Source organism: Blennius ocellaris, assembly GCF_963422515.1.
Source record: "Blennius ocellaris genome assembly, chromosome: 9".
Classification (NCBI taxonomy): Eukaryota; Metazoa; Chordata; class Actinopteri; order Blenniiformes; family Blenniidae; genus Blennius; species Blennius ocellaris.
The window spans coordinates 13,055,171-13,067,967 of NC_137658.1; the positions used below are offsets into that span (position 1 = coordinate 13,055,171).

Consider the following 12,797-nt stretch of genomic DNA (forward strand, 5'->3'; position numbering starts at 1 on the left):
CAAAAAATTGTGTACTGTAAGCCGTCACATGCCATCTGGTGCTACTAAAGGGTGTTGCCCTGCATGTAATCAATATTGCTGGCCCAACCCACGTCATCCAGAATTGCCCTCACCTCCACTCTTAAATAGGGTACAGTTTTCCCTCAATAACTGTAAAAACAGTTTCGCACCTTAGGCAATTCAGGCTTTTGACTAACAGATGTCTCTTTCCTGTAGTAAGACATTTTACTGAAGGGGGTGCCATGCTTGACCTCGTGTTTCTTGAAAAAGTTCTCTCAAATACTGTCAGGTAAAAGCTCAAACACTGGCTTCTGTCTGAAGTGCTCTTAAAGGGTTACTACACCATCTACTCCCACCACAATCCTTTCAGCACACCTGAAAAATGCAGCGGGAGTAAAAGAGCAACATCTGCAGCATGAATAATATACCTGGGAGTCTTGTCCATTTTGTCATGAATTAGGATGTGGTGGAGAACAGCCAGACCAACGCATTAAAGCGGACACCCTGAGGTCAATTTCCAGAAGAAAATATAAATTCTACAATCCCCAAATAAAATAAAATAAACTTGAACTGTATTTTACTCACAGATTTGTTTTCGATAAGCTTAGCTTTTTAATTCAGACTCACAAGCTTTGGTTGGAGAGCGACTGTTGAGAGTAGGCAGGGAGCCTTTGCATCTGCCAGAATATCTCAGCCTCATCTTGTCTGACTGACATACAGGAGTTCAAAGTTCATCCACATTATCTGAAAGTTTTAGTCCAACTAATACGATAAAAAAACATTTTTCCCAGTATTTGTGTAAAGGTAGTGCTCCACTATAGTTGGTTATTCTGTTGTAACTCAATGACAAACTTAAAATATCATCTTTTTAAATGTTAATATTGCACCACACAGTTACTGCATGTGCCGTTTGTTCCTTGACTCATTGTCAAACTGACCCAGACCCAAACTGATGATTGACAGAGTAGAAGTTATTGCTGATAAACAGTCTCGTCTGAACCTGTTAAGGTAACACTAGCATCTCCTATCTCCTGAATTTCTAGAAGTTCAAATTGTTTTCAAGTCATAAAAGCGGGTCTACATGCCGGAAATGCAACCGGTGCATTCTTAGACCAGAGAAAAGGAAAAAGAGATGGGCTTGCTATTCAGACTTTATTACTTCTACTGTTGCATTTGAAAATAGTTGATTCAGATGCAAAGTACAGTACAGATAACGTGTTTGACGTGATTGTAATTGTTACTGGACGAGCCGAAGTCAAACTGAGTGACACAGGTTATTGGCTAAAGTCAACCCTGTTGTGTCGAAATCGAAGCCTTACTTTTGGGCCAAAGAAATATGAAAGAGTTTGAACTACCTGGACAAGTTTGTACATGATCTTGTTTGTATCCTGATTCCAAAAGGTTTCAGTCTATGACTAAGAACATTTCCCACGAAACGATAAACCAGTCAAGTGTGAGCAATTTCCTTCCTCCGGACTGTAATGCAGGCTGTAGTCGGAGCTGATATTTAAAAATATCTTTTCAGTCCTGTGTGGGCCAGACCTTAATGCTGTCTCATCACCATTTATACACGTACATCTATGATTACATTAGTGAAGTACAAAGTGGTACACGGTGCCAAGTTCTTCTTTGATCTATCCTTTTAATAGAGTTCCAATAGTGCACCACATGAATGTATTTAACATTTGAAAATTTGTCTCCTAGAGCATAGTCCATATATCCTTTGAGAGTGAATGAGTGAAGTCTACCCCCCACTGTCTCACAGTCCCTTGGGTAACACTTAATTTGCAGATTGTATTGAATTATTTCTTTTGATTTGATAGGCCTGGCCAAAATTACATAAAGATGAGTACTTCACAGTTGAAAACTGGCCTTTTTTTTTTTTTTTTTGCATAGGCCATCTTAATGAGTCAGCATCTCCGAGCAAGATTAATAAAAAATGTACTTGCATTAAGCTTTTTTGTTGTTGTAGCAAACTGTGGTACTTTAGGCAGGACTCTTAAACTCTTCATCAACTGAGCATTTATTTTTATAGCTGTCTCGCCTTGAGTATATTAAACCAGGCCATTTATGCCTGTTGTACCTATTTTTAGAGCAGTAGTAGGATAATGGTTGGTGGAAGAGAAACTTTGTACGTGATATCACAGCTAACTTGACTCCACTTTTTTTCTCTGCCTCTAGTGTTAAAATCCTATTTGGCACATTTTAACACTCCCGAATGAGCTGATTACCGGCCAATCAGAATATGGAAATTTATGTTAAGCTGTTAGAAAGTATAAAGGCGTCTCCTCCTCGATGGTATGCTAAGTGATTAATCAGCGTCAGTCATGTGAGAACCATGCAGTCTGTTGCTTCAGTGATCACTTTCCAGGTATTCATCCAGAAATTCTGTCTATTAAAAATCCCAAATTCAGTCTTTATTTCCAAATACATCCTCTCTGATGCCCACTTTGAAGTGCAAGGCAAAATTAGCAAATGAGTCAACCCCCCCCCCCCCCTCTCATTCTCTCGCTCTCTCGCCGCTTCCTCCTCCATGTCTCTCTCTCGTGTGCCTGTTGCTATGGTGATATGACACGCAAGCAGAGGAGGTCAGATGAGACAGTATGGAGGGTGCTGGAGGTGGCTGTGATGGAGAGCGGGCTGCCTAATAAACCACAACTCAAACGGCTGAATTGTCGAATATTTTGAAGCAGGAGCGCATCTGCAGGAGAGTCCAGTTCATTTGTCAAAGGTGAAGTTGGCTTGCTTTCTTCAGCGGCCTCAAATGTCATGGTGATACCTTCACCGTCTGCTGCGCCTCACCAGCATGACAATGAGTGGTCCCTCTTAGTGAACTTGTCCCTCTGAAATAACACATTTACATGGTCTCTCTGGTCTTGTAGATATGAAGGGAGGACTGTGAGCTCTTATAGCATCACTGTGATTCAGATGACTTCAGCTATTGGGTAAAACTGTTGGATAAAAGGAAGCGTACAGTTTTACATAAAGGTTTTGTCAGTGTTGGCCAACCTCTATTTGTGTTAATTTTAGCGGAGATGAACAGCTGAGAGTGAGAAAAACAAGAGTGTAAGCTATGCTGACCAATAAATGTATTTCACCAATAAAGTATAACATTTAATATCAGCAGTGCATCTGTTACTGAGTTTTTGTTGACAAAATCTTGTCTGTGATTGTATTGTCATATTAAAGACGTCCTGGAGCCACTGTAATGCCTAGTATATGAGCACACAGTTCTTTTTTTTTTTATAGCTATCATGCACAGTGTCTACAGTAAAGGAGTAAATTATAAATGTAGTAACTTCACCTTCATGTTCTTGAATAGGATGAAGGACGATCCAAACGCCCACTTGGATTCTTTATAAATCCTTACTGTGAATAATTCCCAATGCTTTGAATCCAGCCTCATTTTTCTTAACTGATTGTATGACTTCTGTATATCACCTGTTTGTGCAATGTTTCCTGTTAGATGTGGCAAACTCTTCCCGTATAATGAATAATTCCTTCTCTGCATTCAGTTTTACAGTTGGGTTTGAAAAGAACAGTTCTTCATGTGGCAATGTGTGATTGCCACATGAAGATTGCCACAGGCATTATGAGAGAGAACAGAGCTTCAGAGCAGCTCGTTTTTAATGTATTTTTTTAAAGGCAGCCTGAGGGCGTGTATTGGTACTATCTATTAGCTATAAAAATCAACAAACTGGGTAATTTTCCTAAACATTTGAGCCCAACTTCTTATTGATGTGTAATTACATATTCAGGGCCTGCTATTTGTCTGAAATTGATCTCACCCACTGCAAGGCAGTGAGGCTGCTGCTGCTGCCTTCTGTGGACTCATCGCAGCTTCATCCAGAGTCTTAAATGAACTATCCTACTGCCTCTGTTGCTTTATCATTTTTGACTGACTTGAGTTAATGACATGATTGTGTCATGATTAGCGTTTGCAAGAATGTTGGTTCGACTCCTTGTCGTGCTTTTCTGTGCTTTTCCCATCGTCCAGAAACATGCATGCACGCTTAATTGGTAACCCTCAAAACTGCATACAAGAACATTCAAATTGTAGTTAAAGTTTGATTGAACTAGTGACTGAGACTCAACTTCAATAAAACATACATTTGCATTTTTGACCTCAGGAAATCTCAAGAAATCGGTGTACCCAGAGAAGGCACATATGGGACAGGTCTCAATGAAACTATCTGTGAATGTAAGAGACAACAAGAAGGTGGAATGTCAGTGCTTGTAAAGAAACTTTACCTTGGTAACACTCAAACGACAGCACAGTTTTCTTTTCGGTTTTTTGTTTTTTTGAACCACCATTTACTGCAAAAATCCCAGAAAAAGGCAGTCTCCTTACAACTTCTGAAAAGTGTCTAAAATCACAGGTTTTTTTTTTTTGAAAAATGTCTTGCCAAGCTTTGAAGAAAGCCGCAGAAATACAAATGGCCTTCTACAAAAGGCAGATGCTGGAAACTGTTCCATTCTCATTTGACGTGGCTTGAGTGCACCATTTGACACGGCAGATCATTGTGTCTTGATGAATGGACCTCATAATTGAATGGATGCATCCAAGACACTTTTTAGAACCATTTGAAGCACGTGTATGCATATTTTGCCTTCGTCATTGGGTGAACTTGTCTTGTCTCTAGTTTAATTGAAATGTGAGGTGGTCAAATGGTACAATTTCAGAGCCAGGCTGTGTTTGAGGTTTCAAGCTTCCCCCTTGGTCATGGCAGAGTCAATGTGCTGCTTTTCTAACAATGCAGATGATGGCGAAATATTCCCGCTGTAGATCCTAATGATGCCTCTGGTCTCCCTTGTCCGGCTAAATGTTTGGCAGACATGAAAGACTGGATATCTACAAATCCCACAAACATAACTTCTGACGAGAGTCCACAAAGCCTGTGTGCACTGATCAAATCGTCTTTCACTGTCATCACCACAAACATCACGACTGTGGTTTGATTAGCAACTTGAAATGTTTTTTGATCCCAACTTCAGCATGCTTATCCAATTTTAGTTTCTCATAAAACAAATCCACAATTGAACCTCGTTTTGTGTTTTGAATATGCAGACACTGCTTTTGTCTTGTATTTATCAAACGGCTCATAGCTTTCATCTTGCAACAATTGGTAGTGGGTATTTCTAATGATTTTCATAGTGAGCAGAAAAACTACATTTCAGAGTTTCTCTCATATCTACCTGTGCACAGCCGGAATTCTTCGGACAAGATCCTGCTGGCTGTGCCAGAATTTAAGACTTGAGGGGGACTGTGCTTTATTCTTTCATACTGGACTGTTAATCCCCTAGAACTCAGACTTCACAAATCACCATTGCTTTAATCAGTTTTTGAAGTTTCACAGCAAGTCCTTTTATATTCCCATATACATTGTGCAAGTAAATTTTCAGCTGTTTCAATGTTGTCTTTGTATAGCACACTAGCTTGTATCATACAAATATTGGGTCTGACCGTTCTTTGCTTTGGCTTTTTGAGCTGACCTGTCAATCTGTCGAATCATCCGTCCCCTTCTCTGCCAGATTTTCCTCTCTGGGTTTGGAGGAGAAGCGATTATCGTACCACGGCGACTCTTTGCACATTTTTGCTCCCTGTGTAATTTCCCCTCTTACCCTTTCGTTACAGAAACAAATCATCGTGGACCCCCTGGCATTCAGCGAGGAGCGCTTCCGTCCGTCCCTGGAGGAGCGCCTGGAGAGCATTATCAGCGGCGCTGCCCTCATGGCTGACTCTTCCTGCACACGGGATGACCGCAGGGAGCGGATCGTGGCCGAGTGCAACTCTGTGCGCCAAGCTCTTCAGGACCTTCTGTCCGAGTATATGGGCAATGTAGGTGTCTAATTTTCTTACATCTTCTTTCCTGCGACACCTTCTTAAACTTTTCTCAAAGGTCAAAAAAGACACCGCAGAATTAATTGGCTTCATTTTTCTGTTAACTTGCTGCACGTACTCTTTCAACTAAATCCGTTGAGAAAATGGTACGCCAGTTTGTCTTTGATGCCTACAATGTTGAATAAGTTGCGTTCCTACACAATATTTACTTGTGTGGTCAATTCTAATCAGTCCTAATCAGTAGTTACTTGAGCTTGCCTCCAGGTATGTGTGGGAGAGGTAGTTTGATACAAAATAACTCCTTGATAGGAGAGATCGGGTATAAAGAAGAAAGCAGAAGATCTAGGTGGGAGGCTCAATCCAGGGCCCAATATTTCCCCGGGGAGCCTTTAGGGGAAACTGAAGCCTCGGCGCACTGCTTAATTTCCTCTGTGACTTGTGCTGAAGTGGGAGCGTAGTGGTTTTGATGTGGACTGGCACATTGTTTGATCTGGTTAGACTTTTAAGCTGCCGTATTGTGGCGCTCCCTAATCCGGATGTTGGGTGTTGTCGCTGCTGTTGTACTTTTATATGGTCAGCGAATCTCTGAAATGACATGGCCAGTTGGACACTGCTGGATGTCTCAATTTACACTCATCATTTCAAGTCTTTGTATCCTGTTGGATTTCAGATGGGGTCTGAAACTCTAAAACTTTGGCAAGCAATTTCTATTGGCCAGTCTACAAATTTGATGAGTCTGGATTTGTTTTGAAAGGCTACATACCGTGACTCTATTCTACTCTTTTAACTATTTTAATATTAACTTGTATAAGCCCACAAGTAAGATCTTCTCGTAATTTATGAACCACAGGCAAGGCGAGCGTCATCTCTCGTTCCAAATTCACACGGCTCCGTCACCCACACAGCTTAGTGTTCTCTCAGTCACACAGATCATTATGTAGTTAATCTGATCAGGGATCAGATAAATGCTACAACAGCTTAGTATGCCTCGTATTTTCACAAATTTGTGGAAATCACTGGAACTTTTTCCACTCTGCTTTAATGAGAAAGCACAGGTACAAAAAAGGCATCAGTTTTGTTGAAGCTATTAGGACAGAGGAGACGCACGATCTATGCAAACATAGTTATTACAATAGAGGATCACTTCTACAGAGGGCTTTTTTACTCACATGCTATAGGAAAATAAAAGCTGATGTGTCTTAGTGACTGTCTTCACTCTGACCAGGCTTGAATCATCAGCTGTGTTCTGAGGAGTTAAAAAAAAAAAAAAAAAAATTCTTTACACTATATTTTTTGGGCGTCTCGTGGCTATGGCTATCTACCCCCTCTTCAAAAAATGTACATGGTAACTGAATGTGATCAGTGTATTTATTGACGACGACAAAAGAGCTCTTCCCGCCACAAAAATCACATCAAAGGTCATAACAACAATTGCTGCGTTACTTAAACACAGTGCTTTGTTGTGAGCACGAAATATGGCTGCAGGCCGAGTTGTCACACATTTCATCTTTTTCCACTATTCTGCCAATGCCATAAAAAATTTGGTGTCCCTTGCTGACGGTAGATATCATAAATTTGGCCTGGAAAAAACAAAACATGGTATTATCTGGTGGTTTCAGGACATAGATGAATGACTTCAGCTGGTGATGAATTGTGTGACAGGAACATTTTTTCAATTTGATGCCGATTCCAAATCCACTGAGATTTTACCTCGATGTTTTTATCACATGTGAAGGCAGTTTGGAAGTAAAATCTCATTTTGAAGGAGCACTGTTTATAGTGTAATGAAAGAATCAGGGAAGTTGTGAAGGCATTGTATCTCTTCTGCATAAACTTCAGTTTTCACTACAGAAAAGCTAAAATGAGAAACTTGGCCTGTAGATAAAGATGCAAACATCTGAAGTTGAAAAGGAAATCGATTAAACAGTATTTTGTTTGTTTCAAATTGCCATCTGGGTTGCTCATGTATTAAGTAAAACTCAGAATCTGAATGCATCTGTCTTGAAATTACAAACATGACTGTTACGTTAAGATGTGCTCCATTGAAACGACCTTTTCTGAAAGTTTGTGCGATCAGCAACAGCCACAAAGCTCTTTGTCTTTTCTGTCTTCATGTTGAGATTTTTCTCTGCCTTGTATTCCCCCGGAGCCTCTTCCAAATCCTTAATTTTTCATTCTCTTTGACGAGCCTGTCCTAAACCTGGTGTACCTGCAGTTTCAGTGAGTCGCCGACCCAGAGAAAAACCGTTGCTGCTGCATTGCCTTATTTATTACCATCCAACTTGGAAGTGTATCTGTCTGTATGGCTTCGAGAGTAAGAATCCCGAAGTGCTCAATTTTGTGCTTTTCATTTATGATGAGTATGGTCGTCTTGTGGCTATATTGAATGAAGGATCAGACAGTTGTTATAAAACCCAACTTTACCTACTCAAAGTTTCACACCCACTACACAGCAGTTGGATGAGGTCGTTTACCATCAGACAATACTGGGCAATAGCCTAAGTCTGCCTGCTTAGTGATTGGGGAAAATGGCCATTCTGTCTGTACACAAAAGTAGTCTGTCTTCTTGGCCCTTGGCCTAATGCTCTGTGCAGTGTCTGTGAAATCTGTTAAGAAGGTTTTGAGGGATTCTACAAACAGACAAACAAAAGCACAGGACCAAAAGCACAACATCTTGGCCAGAGATAACGGTGTTTCAACTCTGTACTCGAGTATTTGACAAAAACTAAATTGACATGCTCTGCTTCTTAACTGCAGTGCTGCAGTGGATTATGGTAATACTGCAGGACCAACTGACTCGGGGCAAATATTTGATATCAAAAATGGCACAATAGATGAAGCCAGAGTTTTTGTTAGGTTTTGTTTATGGAAAATGGTAGACCGGAGCGTCGAGTAATCTCTTAGGTTAGACATTGTTTTGAACTGCTGTTACATCATCAGTTGAGTTGGGTAGCTTTCACTTTGTTAATCTGTTAACAGCAACACAGTCAGTGACGCCTGACAATAGAGTTGACAAGTGATTGCCTACAAAGCCCTTGTTGTGTGGTAATATCTATTTTCCCAGGGCTTTGGCAAACAAAATAACAGTCATGTGTCAAATAAATGTACACGTTGTCCTGCCTCAATACCTTCACATCAATGCCTGGACAAGAGACATGATCCCCTTCACTCTGTCCTCCCTGCCAGGTTATTTCAGGGTGCAGATCATTCATGCAGCATCTCTGATTTGCTTTAAAACCACTTTTCTACTTGACTAGACTTCTCTGTGTCACTCAAAAAGACTCTGTCTGATTTGAGAACTTACAGGGCACCACGTCTCGTCTCCGCAGTGATGATGAGTGGACATGACAGGGATGGGACTACTCATTTGGCTAAATGAAGAAAACAGATGACTTGCATAATACATCATTGTCGACACCGTGCCCGTAATGGCCGCATGTTGCCCATGAGAGCTGTGGCATGGAGTTTGTGAGGTGATGGAGGAAGTGCCTTATACCACTTGTAGACAATGACCGGTAACCTGGCTGTGTCCATTATCAATTGTGGCAGACTGTACAAACCCCCAGTGGCCTGGCGAGGATGTTTGGGTTGTCATTGTGCGGCAGAGCTGCAAAACTGTAGTGAAATGTGTGTTTGATGCAGGGAATTCAAAGCCCTCTTTGAGCAGATTATACACCCCAGGCCGATACTTAACAGATTTTAGAAATGAGTAATATGCTTCACGCAGCCTGATGACCCTGATTTTGGCTGTATATAATTCTCTCTCTAGATAGGGCAGTGCAAGTCATTAGCAATGTGTTGCCATTGCAGCATATGGGTTTACACTCGCAGCTGAAGATGTTGGAAAGCGTCCTAACTCCTCCTCTTCTCTTCTACCCCTCATGTCTCTTCATTCCCTCCAGCTACATCTTGTGTTTACCCCCTTTCCATTTTCCTTCCTCTCTCTTCTGACTGACAAAATTCTCATGTTTGAGGCCGTGATTTTCAAGGATTGCAATTTAGGCTTTTCCCAAAGCCATTCACTCACGAGTTTCCTAACCCGGCGTAATCCGTTTCTCAACAAGTTTGCACTAATTAAGTCTCCTGTTGCCACAGGCCTCTAGACAACTGAGAGATGTAATCCAGTACAAAATATACTATATCTTTGCATGTACGTACAATGCACAATGTTTGTCCGTCATTAAGATGGACTGCTTTGGACTGGAGAGAGCCAAATAGTTTGTGAAGTAAATGACAGAAACCTAAAAAACCCCAAAACAAACTGGAAAGGAACCAAATGTCCCAATTTTGTTTTGGTAATCCAACATGTGCATAATTGATGACTGAAAGATTGGTCGTTGTTTGTGCTTTTTTGTGTTTCATATTTGACAAGTGACAAACTCCATGAACCACACAAGTATTGCGTGCAATTAAAAATGGAAAACTGCGAGAAACGAACGATGTTCCCCAAGTTTGTTTTGCCATACCTGCTGGTGAATTAAAAAAAAAAATTGGAAATGGCCAATTTCCTTTAATTGTGTATGGACGTATTTAGTTAGACTTACAAGCGGAGCTGTTGGGAGATAGGATCCATCTGTGGGCGCCAACATAGGTTCTCAATTTTCCTGAATAGAACTGAATAGCCGAATGTAGGGAGACCTGGAAATTGCTGATCTTCTAAATCAAATGAAAATGTTCGCTGACTCTTGTAATACAACTGGATTGTATTTACTTTAAAACGGGAACTTTAATTTGTTTCAGTGTAGATGGTTCCTGCTGTTTTATTTGCTGCTGGTTAACAGGATGAATACAAGTTAGAAATGTGGGCAAAATGTCAACTTTTATTTATTTTTTAACGAGAAGTTGTCATATTCGTAATTTTAAGAGGCACAATGTTGTGATTGGTGTGTAGATCACTTAGTTCAGGGGTACAATTTAAATTGCTCCTGCCAGACTAAGTGAGTAGAGAAATGTAAGAATTTGAACAGAAAAAGTTTCTTAACAAAACCATGAAACGTACTGACTCCTATAGAGAGATTTGTTAATGGGTAGAAATGAGTTTGATGTATGGTGTGGCCCTTAAGAGAAGATTTGCTTCCCCCCCCCCCACATGGTCCCTCAATACAACTGTTTATCTGATGATGCTCTGTTAAAATCTGCATATTTTTTTTCTTGCTTCTGTTTCATTAGCAGCAAGGCATTATTCTATTAAGTTGAGTCAGACAGGTCGTAACTGTTGCAATGAAATGCGTCGGTAATTTGAACTCCTAAAAGAGGTGCCACACTCAACTTAGTGGGTGAACATTAAACATTAAATACGTTTTTTGGGAAAGCCTACCGAACATATCTGAGTGGTTTCTATGAGAACAGCTAAAATTTTGATGCGGCCCATTGATTGAAAACGCCGCAGTACACGATCTGCTGTTATCAGGAAAAAGAAGGCTGACGTTGCAGTTTTGAAAGCCGAAATGTGCCAAATATTACCGAACACATAAATGTTGCTGTATATTTGAATGAGCCAGTGTTGTGTTTTTTCACTTTAAATCCCTGGAACGGAGATTATGCACATTGTCAATGATGATCATTTAACAAGTTCAGAGATGTTCAGCAAGTGAAGTGGAAATGTGGGCGGGGGTAATGTAGGCCCAGCACTGCCACATGTGACCTCAATTATTCCATATTGTCATGACAGTTTGGCATGGCACGTGTTGAGTGTAACTGCTTCTGCCATTTTTCATTAATAATGCATCCCTTGTTCCCTACGTCTGTCAGGGGTTTGTTTCATGTCTGAGATTGATGTTCGGATGCTCTGACATATACAGCTACTGACATTTAAACTTCCTCAACTTGATATGATACATTATCATTTTCAACCTGCATGAAAAGGCCATACCTAAGCGACACGGACGGACTGCTGCCTTTCACTTTGCCTGTGTGTGTTTCTCTGCCTCGACCGTCTTTCCAGTTTGCGCAACTGAGCATTTCCTCTTGCACTTTGCTTTCTTCTCGCTGAATCTTAATTCACATTTTCTCCTTTGCAGTCTTTCTATTTCTGTTTGTGTCCCTTTCTCTCTCGACAGCTCACTCTTTCCCTCGCCCTTGCTGTCTTTTTTTGCCTCAGGCATCCACAGTGAACGGCAGAATTGTGCTTTATCCCCATTTCTCTGTGTCTGCATAGCCGTTTCTCATTTTAAATAGATTTATTTTGGACTATCTACCCTCCTCACCTCATTAGCTATGTATAACCCGCAACAAAATGTTGAATAGTTTAAGTCTAAAAACAAGTTCGCAGCTCCATCAATTGGCTTTTCACCTCAGTACTCATACCCTGTCTAGCTTTACAAAACATTAGGTATGACATCATCCCCATAGGCTGTAAATACATCGTCTCCCCATAGCTACAGAACTAACGGATACAGTAATGGATTTCTGTAATGTTTTTTTTTTTTTCTGATTCAGCCAAACTGATGGTTTGAGGTTGTTCATCCACACAGGGCTTCCTTATGTTTCCTTAAGGTACAGCTTGAAGGAATCTCTTCAAATTTGGGGAAACGTTGGTGTCAATTCAGTGATGACCCAGATTGATTCGGCCAAAACACCCTTTCGATCTTGGACACCCGTTTGTGGGGTAGCTGTTGTTGCTTTGACTCCAGACACAGCCCACTTGTTGTGAACTTCCTCCTACATCATCTTCAGTGGGCTGTACCGGTCAATCCTCTGAAGGTTGCAGCCATTCCCGGTACTTGTGCACCTTTGACTGCCCTTTCCATGATTCTGCTTTGATCCAGCACTTGACAGCCACCTGTCCTCATGTATAGTGATGGCAAGTGTCTTCTGGTCAACTGACAGCTCAGCAGTCTTCCACTATTACCGCTCTATATACTCAACCTGATGAAAAGATCAATGGGTTATATACTCTACTTGAGACTCAAACTGTGCATGGTGCCTTTAAAAATGTATGGCACGTTTACCTGGA

At 40.9% G+C, this 12,797-nt stretch overlaps 1 protein-coding gene across 1 annotated transcript in view; it reads left to right on the forward strand.

Annotated features, from left to right (window-relative positions):
* ctnna1 (catenin (cadherin-associated protein), alpha 1) overlaps positions 1-12,797 on the forward strand; it is a 78,760-nt gene that overhangs the window by 17,056 nt on the left and 48,907 nt on the right. Inside the window, exon 7 of the mRNA XM_080502653.1 lies at positions 5,636-5,839. Coding sequence (XP_080358779.1) covers positions 5,636-5,839 — 204 coding nt within the window. The remainder of the gene's footprint in view (positions 1-5,635; positions 5,840-12,797) is intronic.